A 24,671-nucleotide genomic window follows, 5' to 3' on the forward strand; every position below is an offset into this window, starting at 1 on the left:
CGTTTCAGTTGGACCAGAGGCCCCAGTCCTTTCCATGTAAACACAGTCCATACCATTATGAACCTACCATAATCCTTGTTGACAACTTGGATCCATGGCTTCGTGGGTTCTTCGCTACACTCGAACCCTAGCATCAGCTCCTACCGACATAAATTGATCTGTCCACGAATCTTTTTTCCTGTCGTCTAAGGTCCAACCGATATGTTCACGAGCCCAAGAGACAGTGAAGGCGACATTGTGCTTTTAGCAACGCATTCTCGCCAGTCGGCTGTTACCATAGCCCGCTAATGGCAAATTTCGCCTCATTATCCTGAAGGATACGTTCCTCCTACGCCCCACATTGACTTCTCCGGTTACTTCACCCAGTGCTGCTAGTCTGTTAGCACTGGCAACTCTACAGAAATGTCGTTAGGATCGGTCGTTAAGTGAAAGCCCCTGCATTGTCTAGTTCCAACTATTATTCCGCGTTCAGAGTCTGTTAATTCTCGTCGTACGGTCTTAATAACATTAGAAATTTTTCACATGACTCACTTGTGTCCCGGCAGAGGTTTGAGTCCTCCCTCGGGCATGGGTGTGTGTGTTTGTCCTTTGGATAATTTAGGTTAAGTATCGTGTCAGCTTAGGGAATGATGACCTTAGCAGTTAAGTCCCATAAGATTTCACACATATTTGATTTTTGAACTCACTTGAGTACAAATGTAAGCCCCACCAATGAACTGCCCTTTTATACCTTGTGTAGGCGATACCACTGCCATGTGCATATGTGCATATCGCTATCCCATGCGTTTCATCATCTCAATGTGTGTATGATTCACGTTGCCGGAAGAGAGCACATAATGTGGGAGTATAAATTGAGGAAGGAGATAAATTTGGCCGCGTCGTAGCGTATTATCGACTATTTGGACAGAGCGCATCGCACCCTGACTTTCGTGCATGCTATTCTGATCCACAATGGCTGCAAATTATAATTTTTTTATGGAATGAGTCTTCTGTCTGGTTCGATGTGGCTCGTCACCACTTCCTCCTTTGCCAGCCACTTCCCATAGTAGCACTTGCGACCTACGTCCCCACTTATTTGTGGGATACCTTCCAGTTTCGTCCATCCGCAACGTTCTAACCGTCTACTGATCCCTCTAGTACCGCGGAAGCTGTTCCCTGATGTTTTAACACAGTCATGTGGCTCCATCCTGTCAATTCTGCTCGAAAGTGTCCTTCACATGTTTCTTTCCTTGCCCATGTTCTGAATGACCGGCTCACTGCTTATCAGCAAAAGTAATGTTAATCGTCATTCTATGGCGCTAAATCTCAACCATCTTCTGTTCCAGTTTCCCCACAGCCCACGATTCGCTACCATTGAATGTTGTGCTTCGAAAGTACGCTCACGTGAATTTCTTCATGATCTTAACGCTGGTGTTTCATACTAGTAGCACAAGATATTGTACGTAGTTGAGGATACAAGTAGACTGCTTTTGATCGGGAATGTACTCTCCGCCTGCGTCGGTCTGGTATGTACGTCCTACTTCATTCGTCCTTCAAGCGTTACGTTTCTACTAAATTATCATAATTCCTTCATTTAATCGGTCTCCTGGTGCGCCATTTTGATGTTAAATTGATCTGTTATCACATATCTAGAACCCGTCGTTACTTTCGTCTCCCTTTGGTTTACTCGAATCCGTATTCTGTATTCATTACACCCTTTACTCCACTCAGCATATCCTGAGACTATTCTACACACTGACTGATGATTGTTATGTAATCAACCAATCTTGTCATAGCTAAATTTTAATCCATCTCGCCGGCCGCTGTGGCCGAGCGGTTCTAGGAGCTTCAGTCCGGAACTGCGCTGCTGCTGCTACGGTCGCAGGATCGAATCCTGCATAGGGCATGGATGTGTGTGGTGTGCTTAGGTTAGTTAGGTTTAGGTAGTTCTAAGTCTAGGGGAATGATGACCTCAGATGTAAAGTCCCATGGTGTTAGAGGCATTTGAACCATAATTTATCTCCTGAACCGTCATGTTGTTTCCGTCACTTCTTCCTCGAAGCATCGATTCAGTAATAGGGCCGAAATATTACGTTCTTAACTTACTCCGTTTCCTTCCATTGCTAGGTGTCAATGGTGCATGCGCTCTCTGACCTAAGCACTGCCGGTGAACGGTGTTGCAGTCCAGTCTCGTAGCCTGTGGTCGGTGCCCGCGCAGCCAGAGAGACTGCCATGCGGCCAGAGGCAGTGGACGTTGAGTGGCTGCTGGGGCCAGGGGCGACCCTGCGGCGCCTGGCCGGGCTGTGGCGGCATCAGCAGGACTACTCTGGCCGACTCCGAGCAGCTTTCACCCTGACCGCCGTCGCCCTGATGCCGGCTTTCGTCGCCCTCAAGCTGACCATGGACCCTCCTGACGAACTGGAAGAACTCGCAATGTGTGGTTTTGTTGCCTTTATCACCAGCGGAATGTTGGTGAAGGTATGTCTTCGAGAGTTTTTGCACTAGTTTACGTATGACGCTGTCTCGTGATAAAACAAAAAAACTTTCAGGGTTTCCAGTAGCGTCGAGTGGCTTGAAATCCTCCTCGGCCACCATCGAGTGGTGACGGTCGTGTGCTTGCTCTCGCCGACCTTATGGACCGTCCGCTCAAAAAGTTCCGAGACTGGTCTTATTCCTCGCGCATAGCTGCCTTGTAATCAGGGTGCCAGCTTCAACTAACAACTATAAACGGCAGATGTGGATTTGACTAGTCAGCTGTGAGTGGTAGTGGACGCCTAGCCGTAGCGTCTCAGTTTTGTTGCGCTGCAAATCAAAATGGAAAAACTTCTCTAAACAAAACGTCCAAGACATTCTCCAGAATCCCTGAGGGTATTTCCTATCTGTCGTTACAACTACGAGAAAAGGCGTGTTTTCCTCACCAGACGCCTTTTGTTTCATTGAGATGAAGCATCATCAGTGGTCTGTCATTAAGGATATTTACAATTTTATTTGTTTTTAAGATCGGAAAACAGTTCATTAACAGTTTCTTGGTTTTTACTTATGGCCATTTGTGCTTGCTTATCACCTACATCAGGAAATGCCGTCTCCTATCTCGTCTTGGGTTTCTTTTTTCATTCGACACAGATACTTGTAGTCTAGTTTCTAGCTGCTTTTACGTTTTACACAACATACTTTTTCGTACACCACTGTTTACTGTTTATTTTTATACGTCTGTGTGTGTGCTGTCTTTTGTAGTCTTGCCAACAGTGTCACTAGTTTTCTGTGTGTCCATCTTTTCAGAGGTAGCTGCAGGATTCGGCTGTCGGCTACAAGATGACAAATAAAATACCTTTTAGACGTCTAATTTCCAAGCTTATTTTATTTGATTACAAGTTTTGGCGATTGACTACGCCATCTTCAGGCACCTGACTGACGTGTAGGTAGATTCCATTTCGGTTCTGGTTATAAAAGGGTTATTGATGCGCGGATTTTACAGAGTACATTGGCAGTCATGGGCTCAATCGTTACTCAATAAACGGATTATAATAACACTTAGAAAGTGTATTTTTTGTGTACACACACACATTCTTAAATGGAAAAATGCCATTGACATCAAACATTTGTTGGTATTCGAATGTTGGCCCCTGTTTTGACCAGAACCGAGGTCGAATCTTCCTATAGGTCGGTCAGGGGCTTGAATATGGCGTAGTAAATCGCCGAACTGGTAGCCAAATAAAATAAGTTTGGAAACTAGATGACTGAAACGTGTTTGATTTGACATCCTGTGACACTAGTTTGTCTTTGACCAATACATTTCCTGATGTACACGAGAAACCAAGGAGAAATTACTGTAATAAAAAACCATCAAATTTTAACAAACTGTTTTTCCACCATAAAAACAAATCAAATTGTAACTATCGTTAATTACAGATCACTGATGATGATTTACTCAATAGAGCAACATGACATCTGCGCCGGCCGAGGTGACCGAGCGGTTCTAGGCGCTTCAGTCCGTAACCCCGCGACTGCTACGGTCGCAAGCTCGAATCCTGCCTCGGGCATGGATGTGTGTGATGTCCTTAAGTTAGTTAGGTTTAAGTAGTTCTAAGTTCTAGGGGACTAATGACCTTAGAAGTCATATCCCATAGTGCTCAGAGCCATTTGAACCATTTTTGAGTTACTAATTAAATTATGAATCTCAGTATTTTATCTCTGTCAACTACGTCACACTGGTCATGAGACACTGCCTCGTTCGCATAGGAGCGTCCTTAGTGAACACTCGAAGCACAACTACATCTTGGTAACAAGTTGGATGTGAATGAATCGAAAAGGAATGTGCAATCTAGGGATGTCCTTGTTGGTGAAATGTTGTGCTATATGAATTGCTGCTTCTTGTTCATCACCACAGTGCTTAACACACCAATGACATAGACAATGCTGGCGGAAGAGATGTAATCTTTCTTACACTTACTACGTCCCTCTGGATAACATACCAGCCTTTTCGCTAGATGATACACTGCCTCAGTGTTTCCTGTTTTTATTCACAGTTGTTCCATTAAGAGCCTGCAACATAAGAACACATTTCGATTGCCCCAGATCATCAGAACTGATTGCAGGTGAGTACGTCAAGGGTGTATGTCTAGTGTTTTTGAGGCATGGTTTGCTGTCCAGTTGTCTCAAACCAGAAAGATCCTTCAACGCTGCCATCAACACCGATGCCTTGTCGAGTACATGTCGTTACAGCGGTGTTTTAGATCGAATAGGTTTTGAGGGAGATTTCTCTAATGGAAAGTCTCTTTATTCAAATGCAGATTCCAAGAAGAAGCGACCAATTTATCTCTTCTATCGCAGAAATTGCCTCTTTTTTGCGAGGTTCAAGATACACATGCAGAACCGTCTGTCTGACTGCTTGTAGGTAATAATTGTACACCGTGCTAGCACACCTGTTATACGGTACATATGGAACGCTTTGTGATTTACAGTGTCATGCAAATCCAAGAACATAAAAAACAGCAATTTGCGACCATAAAACATGATTGCATGTGTCCACAGGCTGCGCTCTTCGTCCATGGGGGACGCGCCCTGCGCCAATTGGTGCAGCTGCTGCACTGGACCAGGGGACGCTACGGCAGTGGAGGAAGCGGCGACGCTACAAGGCGGCGCTATCGGAAGCTTTCGGACCGCGTTTACTTCTACTTGCAGGTTAGACTCACATATTAACAGATAGCTCTACGTACAGTATTCTCATTATTCAGATATAATGCGTAAGAATCAACAGTATTTACCCTGGAAACATAGGTGAGAATATTACTGTTAGCATATGTGTTGAAACTAGTTACTAACTGTTACGTTAACCGACACGTCACTCATACAGTTCATCCCAGAGTTCCATACCCAATAATATTAAGTAAGACACTTTTTGGAGCACAGGACAAAATTATACAATTTTTGGTAGCCAGCGCCTACTGTAGATGAGTTAGCGTGCAAAGTGCCAATTGCCCAAGACGATGAAATGAACATTAAACAGTTCAGTCGTTGTCATCTCGACGTCGTGGTTCGGTGTCTCCATCACGTGTTTCCTGCGGCTGGTCGACAACCTCCCCTTGTTCCATACTTGCGCCTGGCCGGTGACTGGTGTTCCTTACGAAAACCGTACCCTCTGCGGCCATTTCTGGTGGTGCTCTTTCTATCTCTAGGCGTTCCTTCTTCAGTCCGCTCCCGTTTCCGCTCATTCCTCCGGTGGCGGCAGTGGCAAGGCGTCCCGTACTGGATGCACGCCAGCGAGGCGCGTTGACAGTACTATTGACACACTCCAGAAGTTTCTTATGCTGATCGTTGCCGCTGCCGGCTTTCTTAGTGTCCGTGTCATACTCCTGGCCTTGTAGGTTGGGTACGCCCCGACAAGCTGCCCTTCGTGGCAAATTACGCTACTGTGGGAATTCCAGCCGGCCGCGGTGGTCGTGCGGTTCTAGCGCTGCAGTCCGGAACCACGGGACTGCTACGGTCGCAGGTTCGAATCCTGCCTCGGGCATGGATGTGTGTGATGTTCTTAGGTTAGTTAGGTTTAAGTAGTTCTAAGTTCCAGGGGACTGATGACCTGAGATGTTAAGTCCCATAGTGCTCAGAGCCATTTGAACCATTTTGTGGGAATGACATATTCCGTCCGTCCCTGCTGCAGCAATCTCTCGTGGCGGTGGCCACCGTCTAGAGTTCAAAATGGCTCTGAGCACTGTGGGACTTAACTGCTGAGGTAATCAGTCCCTTAGAACTTAGAACTACGTAAACCTAACTAACCTAAGGACATCACACACATCCATGCCCGCGGCAGGATTCGAACCTGTCACCGTAACTGTCGCGCAGTTCCGGACAGTAGTGCCTAGAACCGCTCGGTCACCACGTCCGGCGCCGCCTACAGTTACGTACTGTGTTTGCTCCTAGGACGTGTGTTCCCTGAGGTTTAGGGCGATTGATGTTCGCTCTCTCGTCCGCGTGCACTATAGTTACAGGTTCACCTGGTGCTTCACAAGCGATTCGATCCCGCTAATTATGCCCCTTATTCTCTGACGTTCATTACCGGAGAATGGAACTATTTTGTGTTGTTTCTTTACTAATTCTAAAGCCAGATTCAACATCGTACTGAACTAGTATCTTGAAACCCGGTTGATCATGCTCTCTGTAATCTTGATTTCGATTGTTTCAGTAATCACAGTATCCCTAAATCTTAGGGTCAGACGCAGGATACTGGTTTTATCATAATGCATGACTCGTTCAAGTTCCAGGCAATGTTCTGCTATTGGTGATTTAGTGGCCTGTCGTAGCCTGGTATGTCATTAGTGCTGTTTACATAGTTTTTCGCATTTTCCGGTGGTTTAACCGATGTAAGACACACCACATTCATTTTATGTGTGATAGATACCATGTTTCCTTAAACCCAAATCATCTTTGACCGTTCCAAGGACCGCCCTGATCTTATTTTGCGGACAGAACACTCTTCTCTTTTTTTCTTTTTTTTCAGTGTCCTGCTGATCTTAGCGTAAAAGCCCTGCATAAAGTAGGAAGGCACACTTCTGGTCATTTCTTCTTGTTCTTCTCACGTTATATCACGTCGTGTAGTGGCAAGTGCGCTTTGCGGATTTCCCTGCATGAGTACTCATTGTATGTAAACACTTGCTGCAGGTGTTCTAACTCTGCTGTCAAGCTGTCTCAGTCGGATAGTGTCTTTGTTCAGTGTACAAGTGTTCTCAATACCCCGTTCTTCTGCTGCGGATTATGGCAGCTGCCAGCCTTTAGGGATAAGTCAGTGTGCGTCGGTTTCCTGTACACACTGTGGTCTATCGTGCCATCCGTCTTCCTTTTCACCACGACATCCAGGAACTGAAGTTGACGATCACTCTTTAATTATATTGTGAACTTAATGTTGCGGTGTGTCGAGTTCAGATGGTCAAGAACCTCGTCCAGTCTTTTCCGACCATGTGACAAAACTGATGAATGCGTCATCAACATGCGAGAAGAAACAGGTGAGCTGGTTGGCAGTAGTCGTAAGTGCCTCATCCACGAGACTCTCTATAAGCACTATAAGCCACTACCCAGAGACAAGCGACTATCCATCATCGCTCTTTCTGTCTGTTCATAAAATTAGCTTCCACGTAGGAAGGAAGTCGATGTTAAAATATGCTTGAAAAAGTCCAGAAGAGCTCCATAAACTATGTCACTTATTAAATTGAGTGTGTCCTGAAGTGGTAGCCATTGCACAGGGACACGACATCAGAGATGCCGGCCGGAGAGGTCGAGCGGTTCCAGGCGCTTCAGTCTGGAACCGCGCAACCGCTACGGTCGCAGGTCCGAATCCTGCCTCGGGCATGGATGTGTGTTTCGTCCTTAGGTTAGTTAGCTTTAAGTAGTTCTGAGTTCTAGGGGACTGATGACCTGAGATGTTAAGTCCCATAGTGCTCAGAGCCATTTGCAACATTTTATTTGACATCAGAGATGGCCAAGCTGTCTGTGGAGTCTCAGGAGTTGATACCAGAGAAGGTAGCGATATTGGGACCCAGGGTCTAGAGCGAAGTCTTCGTTTTTACACATTCGAAATGTGTTCAGTGTGATGTAGGAGGGGATTCTGGCCAGGGCGCTCCATTTCCAGAATGTTATTGTCCAAAAACCATTATCTCAGAGATGCAGCACTCTGACGGTGTGCTTAGTCGTACTGATACAATGGACGTGTCCGAACTGTTCCCCTACTCTACGCAGTACACATACCTGTAATATGTTTTCACATCCTTCCCCATTCAACGTTTTCTTAAGCTCGATAAGTGGAGCACACCCATATGGTAGCACCACCTCCTCTGTATTTCACCGTTGGCAATGTGTCTAATACACATAGCGTTTTCCAGACATCGGCCAAATCCAAACGCTGCAGTCTTATTGTTACAGGATATACCGTGATTCATCACTCCAGCTCACTCGTTTACTGTCATCCACTGTTCAGTGCGTCGCTCTTTGCGCCACCTTAATCGTCGCTTAAGATTGACTGCAGAAGTGTTTTGTTTACCATAGCAGCTCACCCATTGCACTTCGCTCTTTCCAACTACCTGCATTCAGTCATTGTGCTGGTAGCACTTTGGTACTCACGAGTGAATCCTTCTGCCGATTTCATGTGATTTTTTACAGTGAAATTCTCTACAGTGCTCAGCGGTCCCAGCCCGTCTGTACATGTTGTTTGCCTCATCTTGTTTCAGCTGTGGTTACGGGAGCAAAGTACAGTGCCTCTGTGTGCCTCGTTTCCCATTGAAATTGCGTAAGCCTAAACCTGTACATACCTCACTGTGTGCGAGCGCACTGCAGCCACGAGAAGTGTAACAGAGTGTATTGTTGCTCTTCCAGGCAGCAGTTGTGCCGGCCATCATAGGCTGGGTGTGTTCTCCACTGCTGTCCCGCAGCGTGCTCCGGGGCGCAGAGGGCTCTGGCGACACACGTCGGCAGCTGCCCGCGCCTGCGTGGCTACCTCTGGACATCCAGGTGTCACCCACGTACCAACTGCTGTACGCGATGCTATCATTCTGCCTTCTGATAGCTTCCGAGACTTCGGTCGGCATCGACAGTTTCTTCATTCACCTCATACTGATGATTTCTGCAGAAATTGAGGTCTTAAGTCACAGTGTGTCAGCCATGCAGAGAATTCGTACCAAGATTCCACAGTACATGGTTGAGGATTTGTGTTCCAGTGTACAAATAAATAATGAAACGCAGAAATTTTCTCGCAGCCAGCATTCCTTAAATACTACGCTGATAACAAAAGATGTTTCAGATGAGGAGATATATTTCCAGCTCGTGAACAACGTTCGGCATCATCAGACGATATTTAGGTAAATATAATCCTGATATTTATACTACGGTACCGCAGTACTACAAAGTTTATGCGCAGTTTCTTTAGTCGACACTTCGCTAATGTCTTTTCGACATCCACTAAATCTACGATCACTATGGAAAAACGCAAAAAAAAAAAAAAAAAAAATATATACGAATTAGGAATAATTGCACGGAAAGTAGGAAATTTGTTTATGTATGATTAAAAACCACACAAATACTTGACTAATATTTTAGTCCAGTATAACTGTGATAACATGTCATTGACAAGCTTAATTTTTATTGCAGTGATTACAGAATATAAATAGCTATTGCATCATGACAAAACTCAAAAGGTTACTCAATCGGAGGATAATTCCAGCTTAGAAAACGCTGCACTGTCATTCGGTATGACCAGGTGGAAAATTCTCGTCTGACCATCAGATTTAAATTTCCTGGAACGTCTCTAAATGACGAGACGGTTTCCTTGACAGGCCGATGTCCTTCCTGTCTTCGTCGTATCTGGGACTGTGCTCGGCCTCTTATGAATGAGACGTGTACTAGTCAATAATTGTAATCACTTATGTAATGTCATGTGTCTAATGTAGTAAAGTCCATTGCAGTCACAGGTATCCTTCTTGGTTTTGCTGTTTCAGCTAAAAATTAGGTGAGTGGTACATTTGTACTTCAAGTAAACAAACTACTAACTATCCCACCCCAATATGTGGGAAAAGGCTTTCACAATCATACAAAAAAGAACAACGCCGCTTCCAATAATCCTTCACTGCGAGTTATCAGAATTCACTGCAGTACGTACACTGAAGCTGTAGTACCCAAATTTGAGTTTAGAAAGATGTTTTCAGCTTTGCATGTAAGCGTTTTCTTTCACCACCTGTGTATTAGGGTCATTCATTGTATAGTTGAGAACAAAAAACATATTTTTAGAGAACGATGGAGCCGAACGATGTTTATGACTGAGGATGCAGTTAGATGGATTCTTTTCTGATGTATGTAGCTAATAGCTCGTGAACACTTACAGCGATCACTTTTACTCTCGAATACGCGACATCAGCAGTTTACTTATGGTGCCTACGATTTTCCTGTTAAGATTGTTAGCGCAATTGACTGGGATTGCGAAGTAAAAAAACTGACATGTTATCACCTTAGCCATGTTTATTCTTCCTGTACTTAACAGTTTCTTTAGCTCTTAACATTCTCGTGTTCTGAAACTTGCTGGAAGGCAAAAACACTGTGCCAGACTGGGAATATAACGCGTGTTCTTTACTTTTTACAAGCAAGTAATCTGCCGATCCTGTTACCCAAATACGACTCTCGAACACTCCTCACAGCTTTACTTCCGCCAGTACGTAGTGTCCAGCTTTCCATACTTTACAGAAGCTCTCCTGTGAAACTTGCAAAACTAGCACTACTGGAAGAAAGTGTGCGCTGATATGAAACTTCCTAGCAGACTGAAAATTTGTGCCTGTGCTACAGTCAATCTAGAGCCGTTGCCTTTCGCAGGAAGGGTAAACACTGTGCCAGTTCTGGAAACATCCCGCAGGCTTCGGCTAAACAATGTCTCCGCAATAACCTTTCTTCCAGGAGCGCTAGGGTTGCAAGTTTCGCAGGAGAGCTTCTGCGTGGTTCAGAAGTTAGAAGACCAGGTTCTGGCGGAAGTACAACTGTTATCTTAAGTTAGTCGGTAGCGCACTTGCCCGCGAAAGACAAAGGTCCTGAGCTGGAATCTCGGTCCTACACGCAATTTTAATCTACCAGGAAGTTTCATATCATGGTACATTCCGTTGCAGAGTGAAAATTTCATTCTGGATTCTCGTTCTCTACTTATGGATGTTCTACGTAAGGAATACTTTCCTTACCTCCGAACATTTTTGTGCTCTTTTTACACAAGTCCTATGGATGTACGAGGCGTAGATGCCTCATTTGAGAGTATTTTACGTGTAGTTATGTAAGTCATTCTCGTCTGTTCCAGATTGGTTGCTGTTTTGCAGTCGTCAATGACTGTGTCAATATTTGTACTGCTGTTCGTCAACATGGCTAATTTGTGTTCCAGTATGTTTGTCACTGCAGTGGTAAGTAAATACCGCAGTTTGCTAGTTAATTACGACTAGGGAAAACATCATTAACGGAAATACTCCAACGTCCATTATATTTAAGAAATTTCCTTAGTGATTCTACGTTTTTAAACGGCTATCTAAATGAACCAGACTGAAGAGAAACATCAGACGTTTTGTGAATGTGTTCTTTATTAGATCAGCAAACATAAATATCTAGTACACTGGAAAAAGAAATCAAGGAGCGGTGTAGATATAAATATTTTTCTCAGAGAATAGAGATCTCTGGACGATAGTTTATGGGTGCCAAGATGCAATGAGTCTTAATCCGAGACGCAGTTGGAGACTTTAACAACTGTTAAATAAACAAGTCACACTTCTTACGTAAAGAATAATAGGATGTACGTGTAAAATTTTCAACTTCCACTGCCACGCTGGAAAACGTAGATGAAAGGCGTGCACATTTTTATGACAGAAAATCAGTTCTGTCTAGTTTATAGTGTGGCTGATTCTACATGATATCTTGAAAGATAAGAGACAAGAGTGACCTGTCAGCCATTTAGTCTTCGTTTGGGTGTTTTGAAATATACCGGAACATTGGGCAACAATGTACAAGTTCGTGAGGAAATTTCAACCACATATTCGAAGGACTTAAGACCTTTACAATACTCTTTTTAATAAAAAAGAAGGAAAAACTGAAATCATGCAGAAGAAACCGTTGAAAACTTTTTGTCTGCCATGAAATTAGCGTTCGTGGCAGACGCAGTGTCCAACCAAACAAACACGTTTTGATCACCAGTGGGGCGAAATATGAAAATACAGTTCAACATCAGTTCACGTACTGAGGGTAGCTGAACAGTTCATTCTTTTCAATGTCCAAGTATCATCACAGATGGTTTGAAAGTATATCAACGAGAGACTGTAGCGCGTCTTACAGACATTTTTGTAATTTCTTTTGATGGTTAGTGAGACTGGATAATTAAATGCCATTTCCAATGAGTAGCCTCGTTTTGAAAGTCGCCGTGCGTACATATGTGAGTGTATGCGTCATTGCAGCATACCATGGGTCGGCAAAAAACTAGGGGTCGGTCGTTCGCAAAGGAACGGATCAACGAACGGTTCACTACAATGAACGGAGGAACCGAGAAAGGTCTTCTAAGGAAAGGTCATTCTTTATTCCCAGCTCGCTACCAGAATTTTTATTTTCTTTCTTTTCTAGTGGTTACCAGTTCCAGTTGCACCTTTTTTCACACAGTTGTACTTCCTTCCGTTCACTGTGTGCTGCTGCTCTTGTTCACTGTCAAGTTTGTAACACAATAAGTCTGATTCGATGGAACTAGTTTTTATATATGCCAGTGCTAGTTTTTGCAAACAAAGTGCCAATAAATTCCACTAACGCATTTATAAACAATATTCATTAAAGGAACTTTTTTGGTTTTTGTATATGTGTGTGCTATAGGTTATTAAAGTATAAAGTTTTAAAATGAAATTAAAATAAATTTATCAAAACAATTCCCTGCAGTGTTGTCATGTTTTAGCTCCTGAGACACAGCTGGCAACGTTTTTAAATGGATAAAATGATAGCACATACGCATCTGTCGCTCTTATCACCAACTTATTTTAGGTCGGATTTCGGTCACTGACTTTTTAAAAGTTCAATAGGAATGCTGTTGAACACATAATCGGCAGAGAAGTTCCCAAAAGTCTGTACGAAGGTTAAGGAACTGTCATCAAAATGCAAGGTGTTTTTCTCTTCCGAGTGTTCACTGAAAGATAACTGAAATATCATTTAAATGAGTCTCTACAGTATTATTGACGACAAAGCCCATGAAGGAGTATACGCACCAAGTAACAGGGATCTTTGAGACGGTTTAACTGTGACCTGCGTAAAGTTTGATAACTGATCGTCGCTTTCTACTATGAATCCAACATTTGTATAAGATTTGTGAATGATGAGATTGAGAGTGCAATTTTTTCTTAAATTTATTCCTGTTGAGGTCGATTGTGGGGGAACTGCTACTTCTTTCAAAAGCATTTATTTTAGGGAAAAGTTCCTTTTTCAAAAATAGTGTTCCTACACGTAATGAAAGTAATATAAGTATACGTTATACACTCCTGGAAATTGAAATAAGAACACCGTGAATTCATTGTCCCAGGAAGGGGAAACTTTATTGACACATTCCTGGGGTCAGATACATCACATGATCACACTGACAGAACCACAGGCACATAGACACAGGCAACAGAGCATGCACAATGTCGGCACTAGTACAGTGTATATCCACCTTTCGCAGCAATGCAGGCTGCTATTCTCCCATGGAGACGATCGTAGAGATGCTGGATGTAGTCCTGTGGAACGGCTTGCCATGCCATTTCCACCTGGCGCCTCAGTTGGACCAGCGTTCATGCTGGACGTGCAGACCGCGTGAGACGACGCTTCATCCAGTCCCAAACATGCTCAATTGGGGACAGATCCGGAGATCTTGCTGGCCAGGGTAGTTGACTTACACCTTCTAGAGCACGTTGGGTGGCACGGGATACATGGGGACGTGCATTGTCCTGTTGGAACAGCAAGTTCCCTTGCTGGTCTAGGAATGGTAGAACGATGGGTTCGATGACGGTTTGGATGTACCGTGCACTATTCAGTGTCCTCTCGACGATCACCAGTGGTGTACGGCCAGTGTAGGAGATCGCTCCCCACACCATGATGCCGGGTGTTGGCCCTGTGTGCCTCGGTCGTATGCAGTCCTGATTGTGGCGCTCACCTGCACGGCGCCAAACACGCATACGACCATCATTGGCACCAAGGCAGAAGCGACTCTCATCGCTGAAGACGACACGTCTCCATTCGTCCCTCCATTCACGCCTGTCGCGACACCACTGGAGGCGGGCTGCACGATGTTGGGGCGTGAGCGGAAGACGGCCTAACGGTGTGCGGGACCGTAGCCCAGCTTCATGGAGACGGTTGCGAATGGTCCTCGCCGATACCCCAGGAGCAACAGTGTCCCTAATTTGCTGGGAAGTGGCGGTGCGGTCCCCTACGGCACTGCGTAGGATCCTACGGTCTTGGCGTGCATCCGTGCGTCGCTGCGGTCCGGTCCCAGGTCGACGGGCACGTGCACCTTCCGCCGACCACTGGCGACAACATCGATGTACTGTGGAGACCTCACGCCCCACGTGTTGAGCAATTCGGCGGTACGTCCACCCGGCCTCCCGCATGCCCACTATACGCCCTCGCTCAAAGTCCGTCAACTGGACATACGGTTCACGTCCACGCTGTCGCGGCATGCTACCAGTGTTAAAGACTGCGATGGAGCTCCGTATGCCACGGCAAACTGGCTGACACTGACGGCGGCGGTGCACAAATGCTGCGCAGCTAGCGCCATTCGACGGCCAACACCGCGGTTCCTGGTGTGTCCGCTGTGCCGTGCGTGTGATCATTGCTTGTACAGCCCTCTCGCAGTGTCCGGAGCAAGTATGGTGGGTCTGACACACCGGTGTCAATGTGTTCTTTTTTCCATTTCCAGGAGTGTATATAGCAGTTTATTATTGGTTAAACACGAAGAAAACTCTTTCGACTATTTGTTGTTTTAGATGACAGGAAAAATATGCGCATTGGTACTAGGTACTATTACCGCAATTCATATCTTATTACGATGAAATGTGACAAGTAATTAGAAACTATTTTTGTTTTCATATTTTAATAGACTGTAGTAATGAAATCCCACAACCTATCAACCTTGCGTTGTTCTCCATGAAGGAAAGTAAATTTGACATACACTTAACAAGGAAATTCCTTTCCAAGTTATTGTGAAGCTTGATTGGTAGTATTCAGTGTTCCACGACGGTCCGGAAAAATAATTTAAGTTGTTGTTTTAATCAAAAAGCACTCTCTTATACCTGCAACTGCACCCCAACGAAAAGTAAATATCATACATGTTCGATTGAGTATTGTATTTACTAATATCCAGTGTGGCACTGACAGTTGTTGCAGAGAGACAAGAGCGTAACAAAAGCACTGAAGGCGCTGTTGGCTATACCTCCGGTCCTATACCAAACGGGATTGTACTGCATTTTCGGAAACATTATAACAGATCAGGTAAGTGAACGTTATCTGATATAGTAAAGGGTTTTGTGGCTGTGTGGTAGCAGCTTCAGCAAGAGTTCGCACAGAGGTTCTGAAATAAAATTATACGTGAGTCGTGACTGACATGAGAAAAAAACACAACTTTTGGCTCGGGTTCTGAGGAAGTCGCTTGGTTGTTGCATATACGTGTTTGAAAATTAGACACAGCTCTCATTACTAATGAAATCACAGTGTTTTGGAACTGCAGAAATGACGACTCTTTTGAGGCATAGCTTCTACCAAAAGCTTTGTACGACCGCGTACATACTGAATGCTGGTGCGGAGACCTATGGGGAAGCGGCGCTTGGGATAGACCACACGGCAGCATCGTTACCTGCTGCGATCAACCGAACGAAATGAGTGCGAGTGCTCGAATCAGAATCCTCCCGGAGTCAGCACGTAAATAATGATTTGTGACACGAGCTACGATAAATGGCGACGCACACACATGCTATGTAGCTTCAGTTTGTTAAGTTGGCCCATTGCCTGGGAGGGTTTCTCGGTGAGGGAGGGGAGGGGGGGGGGGGGGAGAAACAAGCTGAGCCCACACGTAGGTTGCTGTGTGGCAGGGAACTATGAGTCGTCTACAAGCACCGCTTGCCTCTTGCGGAAGTCAGGCGCGGAAGGAAAACTTACTTAAACGAAATTCTTAATCTAAATTCAAATAATCTTATGTACTGTCACTGTCAATAAAGCTCGTAATTGTAACACTTACTACACTATCAAAAAAAGGAAACGGTACGAAATAGAACAAATTACTAGCCAGTAATACAACAGAAAACAGTGACTATCTCTCAGCGAGGTAACGGTGGACGCAACAAAAAGCAGATGGCTTTACCAACTTCTACAAATTGACTGGTGAGTGGAGGGGGAGGGACGTTTGGTAATCTACAGTAAAATGCGCTGTAGATATAAGAGTTTCCAAACAGCAGCTGTTATCAGAAAACGTATTTAAGACTGTGTCATGTGCTTTAATGAAAAAAAGCGCTGGCTAATGCAACAAATTCCAGTTCACACTCAACAACGGTAACGACAGATAACTTTGGGAAAGAGCAGCACATGCTGGCGTCACCACAAGGGGCAAGGGAGGGCAGCTTCCTACACCTCCTCCCACAACGACCCCCCTCCCCACAACTCCCCCACCCCTAAAAAAATTATTACGATTTTCGCTATCTGAAATTTAGTACTGCCCAGCCACCCATACTTACGTATGAGTACATCATCCTTCCGAAGCAAATCACAAAATTTAATGGACATTGGGTAGTAGTAACTTCTCACCGAATCACTTGAAGTCAAATCTCAAGACGAATTCGCCAACGGCTGAATGGTCACTCGCCAATGAAGCCCAGTTGCAGGATGCATGGACAACAAATTCTTGGTTTTCACTATTTCATGTAATTAGTGAATGTATTTAAAAATGTTAAATGTTGTGATAATCTGCAAATTAAGAGTTACAATCTTATGTCAAAAGCTTGCCATATTTATTATTAACTTTGGTCTCAGTGCATGAATGTCCGAAATTAAGTATATTCACCGCCCGAACTCCGTATTTGAAAGTGTGGCCAACCGGATGGCGGCCGATACCACAAAAGCATTCAGCGACTTCCGAAAGACTTTGCACATGACTTCAAACTTTCTGATATTTCTGCTTGGTGGCACACTCCAGAAAATAATTAAACTAAAATTATTTATCACTTCCTAAAATTTCGCTGCTCTTGTAGTGAAAGTTCAGAATCAAATAACACATTTGATTTTATTGCCTCTGTACTGCAGTTGTATTGGTAACACATTTTCCAGTAAGTATCCACATATACCACTGAATGTACCCGCCAGATTATGTCATTCTACCACACATGGTTGAGGAGATATGACGTCGTAAACAAAAGTGTCAGCCGAAGTTACTGGTGTTTGTCCGTACTTTCTCTGCAAACAGTTTAGTTATTTAGTGATGCAAAACACATTTAGAACTTTTAAGTTACAGTGGAAAGGAGTTTTGTGAGGGTTGACGGAAACTTTTCGGAAGTTGGGGTGCTTATGGTCTCTTAGCTCTTCAAAAGCAACACAGATTTTTATGTTCCGGAAATAAGTAACATGAAAGTTACCATTGATGACGACTGGGGCGGAAGTACTGTGGCACAGCAATGAGTCGCAGAACTGCTTTGAAACTGAGGGAATCTGGAGCTGGACCATCTGCTGGGCCCATGCTGAAAATTTTGCAGTCTCTGTATTCTGCGGTGTAGTATGCAGTTTCCTTCAGACAGGCATGCAAGTCTGAAGGAGCAGACAATGCAATGTTCTACAGCTGTGTGAAACAGAATAAATATACTCACAACTGTGAATACATTTGTTCCATCCTGGGCGACTTGTGAAAGCTAGCATAATAAAACACAGTGTAAACTTTTTCTTTCAGAAATCATATCTGATTTTTAATTGATGTGCTTATTTCCACAAGTATTACTCTTTTCCAGCTGCCTATTTTCATAATTTTCAAATTTTCAGAACGCATAGTGATACTCGTGGTGAACTCTAGAGCGTCATCCTCTTTTCCTTCAGCAACTTGACCCATTGCAGTTCTTGTCACTCCAAGTCGTTAATTTAAACCACATCTACATCTACATATGTATTCCGCTAGTCACCAAGCGGTGTGTGGCGCAGGGCACAATTTGCGCCAAAGACATATTCCCCCCCACTGTTCCACTCACGGATCGCTCGAGGGAGAAGCGATTGTCTGAACGGCTCAGTACGAGCTCTAGTTTACCTTTTCTTTGAATGGTGATGATTGCGCGATTTGAAAGTTGGTGGTAATAATATATGCTCTAAATCCTCGGCGAAAATCGGATTTCGGAATTCAGTGAGCAGCCCCTTCTGTTTAGCGCGTCGTCTATCTCCAGGTGTGTCCCACTTCAAACTTTCTATGAGATTTGTAACGCTCTCGCAATGGCTAAACGTACCAGTGACGAATCTCGCCCCTTTTGTTTGGGCCTTCTCAATCTCTTGGATCAAACCCAACTGGAAAGGGTCCCATACAGACCAATAATACTCTAATAATGGACGAACTAATGTATTGTAAGCAATTTTCGTTGTTGAAGGAATGCATCCCTTCAGAATTCTACCAATAAAACGCAATCTAGAGTTCATCTTGCCCGTTACTTGTTTAATCTGATCATTCCATTTGAGATTATTTCGAATAGTCACATCCAGATACTTGACAGATGTTACCGCTTCCAAAGACTGGGCGTTCATTTTGTACTCGTACATTAATGGAGATTTTCGTCTTGTTATACGCAGTAGGTTACACTTACTAATATTGAGAGATAATTGCACGCCATTACACCACACATTTATTTTCTGCAAATTTTCATTGATTTGTTCAAAACATTCGTGTGAAACTACTTTCCTGTAGACTGTAGCATCATCGGCAAACAGTCTAAATGCCGCTGTCAATCCCATCATCCAGATCGTTTATGTAAATCGTAAAAAACAGTGGACCTGCTGCCCTGGGGTACACCTGAAGTTAGGATTGTTTCTGTTCAAGTAACCCCATTCAGGACGACATACTGCTCTCTGTCTGTTAGAAAACTTTCTATCCAACCGCATATGTCATCCGATAGACCGTAAGCGCTCACTTTTTCGAGCAAGCGACAGTGCGGAACTGAGTGGAACGCCTTTCGAAAGTCGAGAGACATGGCATCAACCTGGAAGCCGGTATCTGGAGCCTGTTGTACATAATGCACAAAGAGGGCCAGCTGTGTCTCGTATGACCGCTGTTTCCTAAGACCGTTCTGGTTTCTGCAGATGAGCTTCTCAGAGTCTCCTGCCACACCTTGGTAGCCGTGACGCCACCAGCAGTCGACCAGTGGTATGTTCGCCCTGAAGATGGTCTCTGCGACGGGCTGAAACAGGTTGTCACTAAATAAATATAAAACGCGGTTAAGACTGTTTTTATTAATATTAAAGGTCGTTACGCCTGAACACAAAATGCTTCTACAACAAATCAATGTCAGTGAAATTGGCCGGTAATTATGTGCATCCGATTTTCTACCCTTCTTATAGATTACTTTGACCTGGGCCTTCTTCCAGTTCCGTGGAACTTTCCGCTGTTCCAATAATCTCTGAAAGATGATGGATAATAATGGTGCTATATTTGTACCATAGTCAACATATAATCTTATGGGGATACCGTCTCGTCCAGATGCCTTCCTGGCGTCTAAGGATCTTAACTGTTTTAAAAACCCAGATACACTAAACACTATGTAAGCCATCCTTGCGTTTCTCCGAAAGTTGAAAGTGAAAGGGGGTTCAAAATGCTTCAAAGGGCTCTGAGCACTATGGGACTTAACATCTATGGTCATCAGACCCCTAGAACTTAGAACTACTTAAACCTAACTAACCTAAGGACATCACACTACACACAGTCGTCACGAGGCAGAGAAAATCCCTGACCCCGCCGGGAATCGAACCCGGGAACCCGGGCGTGGGAAGTGAGAACGCTACCGCGCGACCACGAGCTGCGGACATTGAAAGGGGGAATGGTGCTGCAGTCTTCTACCGTAAACGTGTTTTTGAAAGCTAGGTTTAGAATTTCGGCCTTCTGTTTATCATCATCCGTTACATAACCCGTACTGTCAGCAAGAGAAGGTATAGAATTATTTGTAGCGTTCATAGAATTTACGTACGACCGAACTTTTTTGGGGCCATGTCTACAATATGCAGATAAAATATTGCTTTCAAATTCGTTAAATGAAAATCTCGTTGACATTTTGACAGCTGCTTTCATTTTCCATAATTTATGTTTATCAGCGGGGCAGTGACTACTTTTAAAATGACTGTACAAAATTCTCTGCTTTCTCAGAACTTCCTAATATGTTTGTTGCACCAATGTGGATCCTTTCCCTCCCCTATATTTTTGCTAGACACATACTTATTTAGCAAGTGGTGGTCAATACCTTTAAATTCCGACCAAAGATGCTCAATATCTTTGTGTCCGGCGGTGAATGCTTGGAGCTGACTATGATGATACTCATTAATGGCACTTTTATTTGCTTTCCCAAATAAGAAAACTTCTACTGACACAGAAGCCACAACGACGTTATGGTCGCTAATACCTTCTCCTAGATTAACTTCATCAAAAGGATCAAGTCTGTTTGTAGCCAAGATATCTAATATGTTCCCATCTCGAGTTGGTTTTCTAACCAATTACTCAACGTTGTATGTTGAGAGCGCTCCAAGAATAACTTCACACGAGTCTTTGCTTTTGCCCCCTGTGATAAACATGTAATTTTCCCAGTCAATGGATGCCATATTAAAGACTCCACCTATAACTATCGGGTGATTTGGTTATTTATTTCCTGTGTACTCAAGACTTTCCCTGTAACGTTCTGCGACGTTTGTTGCGGATACTGGTGGTCTATAAAAACATCCTAATACAATGGTCGATCCTTGTCTGATTGACAGCTTTATGAAGACTATTTCACAGTCCGACCAAGTATCGATCTCTACCACCGAACAGTTAAGACTATAAAATATTTAGGTGGCGCACCAGAACATTAAAACACCCACTGTCCCACTGCCGCTGAAACATTATTGTTTATCAAATTTTAAACAGTACCATCTTTCATTTTACCGTAATGCCCTGGTCTTATTACATTTCCTATCAGTTTCAAAGCGAAAGTATAGTTTTTCTCTTTGCCAAAATTACATAGCTTTAATGAAGACAGATGGAAGTGGCCAGTCTTCAACGACTTCTTTGGGAAGAGTAATGTGGTCTGAAACTGATACACGGTTTGTCAGATTCTTCAGAGTTAGAGCTACATCAGAAAGGAAAGACAGATCCTTCTGATACATCTGAAACTGATCAGGAGTAAAATTCAAGTAATAAATGAATATGGCTACTGATATTAAAATGTTATATGATACAGAATGTATAGCTTTTCCATAACTGTATTACGAATAAAGTAAACCTAAGAAAACAGTAGTATTAAGGGAAGAGGACAGGAAGGAAAAAGAAGGAACTTGCTCCCAATGAATGTCGATCTTGCGGACACTGCGTCACACGCCCAGCACGCTATCTATTACGCTACAAGTGACAACCGGTCAATGTAGAATGAGTTTACTTACCTGGAGATGATTCTCACAGAAATAAAAACGCTAGTGACCACTGTTTCACTTGAATCTATAAGCTATTTGCAACCACATTTAATGCATCTTCTCATTCTTTCAATGAAGAGCAATTTTTACGGAGCTCTTATACATGTATTTGTATCCCATGTAACTACACACAATTTGTAACCCATTTTCCGAAACGTAAATTTCAAGACGAGCTGTCACCGGGAATCCACTTTAAGACAGTACGAGCAGTGTGTAAGACAGTGAAGTCATAGTCGTCACATGGATCAAATGGGCGTTTTACGGCCTTTCAAGTTATCTGAATTTAATTTCCATTTTAAATTAATACTGAAATTCAAGAGGGGAAAAGACATCTTAGGAGCATAAATTGGTATAATTAACCATTTAAGACGATTTCCTGCAGATAGTCAAATAGCCAGTTGTAAGTGGAAGTTTATTCGTCCCCATTGCCCACCTAGCAACTCTAAATGCCACATTGTATCTTGAAGTCGCGATGTTTATTCTCATATTAAACGCGCGTGACATTACTGCTTCTATCTATTCCAAAAGAATCCATCGCTTATTTTCCAGCTGCTATATATTCCACGCATCAGAGATGTTCAGTAAGGACAATTTTAAATGTTAATATGAGTACTTCAATTGCACCACCTACTTTTTTTTGTTAAAAATATTCCTTGAATTAACACAACCATCTTACTTATTCATTTAATAAGCGTCTCAACAAGAATGAGAAAATGGTGGATTTATTACGAAAAAGGCAGTAGGAATATGTTCAGACATCTCGAAGGACTTAGTATTCAAAAGCAAAACTCATAGTAGTTTTCACGTCGTTATGCTGCCACAAAAATTATAATTACAATAAACAAGAGCAATGACTCTGTTTCAGAGTGAGAAGCTGGTCAACTGTGCTTTCAACTGCGGCTGGGCGGACTGTGACATCCGCTTCAAGCGTAACCTGCTCATCTTCATGATGCGATCTATGCAGCCGATGGAGATCACTGTCGGGAAGACCTGTAAACTGTCTAAGCAGATGCTATTACAGGTTAGTGAGCACATTTTACGTTGATTCCATTATTGTTCTGAAATGCCTTCGTTACACATTTGGAATCAAGCAATCCTGAGAGTGTTACATTGCCTGCTGTAATAGTTATTAATATGCGACACGCATTTTTGTTTATGCTTTATCTATTTATTTGCAAGTTTGACAGTTCATACTGGGTGAACACCAATAAAACCAACAAACTGCAGGGAAAGATTCCTGACTGGAAATATAGGAAAGATTGTCCTACGACCTTATGTCCGGAAATGGACGGCGTGCGTGCAATGACAAAAAATCGTCCCAGAACACAGTACGGAGCTGTACCGCATACATGTGTTCAAAATGGCCTGAGTGAGATTCAATGCACGAGTCCACATGTCGCATCATGGCCTACCGCTCTATTTCGTACGTTATGGCGTCTATCCGGATAGCGTCACGGGCGTCATGAACATCCTGTTGAAGAGTCTGTACATCAGCAACGTGTTTAGCATACACGAAGCTTGTAAGATACCCCCAGTGTTAAAAATCCATAGAGTGTAAGTCTGGTGATCTAGCAAGCCACCTTACCGGGCCTGCGCATTCTATCCAATGTCCGGGCAAGTCGCTGTTGACGCATTGGCGAACCGTAAGGCGGAAGTGGGATGGTGCTCCGTCACGAAGAACCACATAATCTGTCCTACTGCCAAAGACACATTCCCAAACAACTCAGGCAGAGTGTTCCGCAGGAAGTCCAAGTCGAGACGTTGTGGAATAAAAACCAGTCCAAGTGTGTGGTCGCCAAGAATCACTGCCCTCACACACATACAGATGCTGAACCGATGTTAATGATACACCTCAACCATTTGTATGAAGTCCACAGATAACAATTATAAAGACAGCTGATAGAAATCCCAAAGCGGTGATGCTCTGGTGCAAAATCCATCGACAAAATCCTTCCCGAATAGGGAAATCCGCTGCTGATAATTCTTTAAGTCGTTGCAGGTGACAGGAATAACAGCTGTCATGCAGAATGCACATAATCGTACTTCACCTTACACCAGGTTGGTGGGCCACTTGCCTGGAGGTTGTACTAGGGTTTGTCTCAGTATACTGTACAAAGTGGTCTTCGAGCTCTGGTGTACGCACAGTCTGCCGCCTCCCAGCAAGTTTGACTGCCTGAAAAGCGCCATGGTTACATAAACGCCCAAAAAGGGCTTGAAATGTTGTGTGATGTGGATGGTTTCTGTGAGGGTTCTTGTTAAGGTAGGCAACGGCCTTGCCGCAGTAGATACACCGGTTCCTGTCAGATCACCGAAGTTAAGCTCTGTCGGGCGTGGCCGGAACTTCGATGGGTGACCATCCGGGTCACCATGCACTGCTGCCGTTTTTCTGGGTGCACTCAGCCTCGTGATGCCAATTGAGGAGCTACTCGACCGAATAGTAGCGGCTCCGGTCAAAGAAAACCATCTTAACGACAAGGAGAGCGATGTGCTGACCACATGCCCCTTCTATCCACTTCCTTATCTGAGGATAACACGACGGTCGGATGGTCCCGATGGGCCACTTGTGGCCTCAAGACAGATTGCTTTTTGCTTTTACTTCTTTTGGTATATTCGTGTTGCCTCTCGACCGTTTCCATCTGGTTGGTCGTACACAAACACCATCTCGTCTTATTTCCGACATAAATATCGGATCATTACTCCGCTCACAGTGCACTGCGTCAATCACACAGTCTCTAACGCTACACAACGCACAATGAGCACATTGGCAGATAAAATTTCATTCGTCAACGCCATCTACTGTGGCAACCATGCATTTGCAGACACATGTTCACAGGACTTCTTTTCCTCCATTTCCAGTCAGGAATCTTTCCCTGTGGTATGTCCTTTTTAGTTATCGTCGCCCTATGTGTGTGTGTGTGTGTGTGTGTGTGTGTGTGTGTGAGTGTGTGTGTGTGAGTGTGTGTGTGTGTGTGTGTGTGTGTGTGTGTAGATGTGTGTATGGGTGGTTAGAAAAAGTCTGAAAAGTT

General features: G+C 43.8%; 1 protein-coding gene across 1 annotated transcript in view; it reads left to right on the forward strand.

Moving 5' to 3' along the window:
• The first annotated feature begins 2,211 nt into the window (after positions 1-2,211).
• Positions 2,212-24,671, forward strand: part of LOC124572840 (odorant receptor 43a-like) — a 34,771-nt gene continuing 12,311 nt past the window's right edge. Inside the window, exons 1-4 of the mRNA XM_047131133.1 lie at positions 2,212-2,457; positions 5,011-5,160; positions 8,839-9,042; positions 22,511-22,666. Coding sequence (XP_046987089.1) covers positions 2,212-2,457; positions 5,011-5,160; positions 8,839-9,042; positions 22,511-22,666 — 756 coding nt within the window. The remainder of the gene's footprint in view (positions 2,458-5,010; positions 5,161-8,838; positions 9,043-22,510; positions 22,667-24,671) is intronic.

The sequence above is a fragment of the Schistocerca americana genome, chromosome 1 (genome assembly GCF_021461395.2).
Source record: "Schistocerca americana isolate TAMUIC-IGC-003095 chromosome 1, iqSchAmer2.1, whole genome shotgun sequence".
Classification (NCBI taxonomy): Eukaryota; Metazoa; Arthropoda; class Insecta; order Orthoptera; family Acrididae; genus Schistocerca; species Schistocerca americana.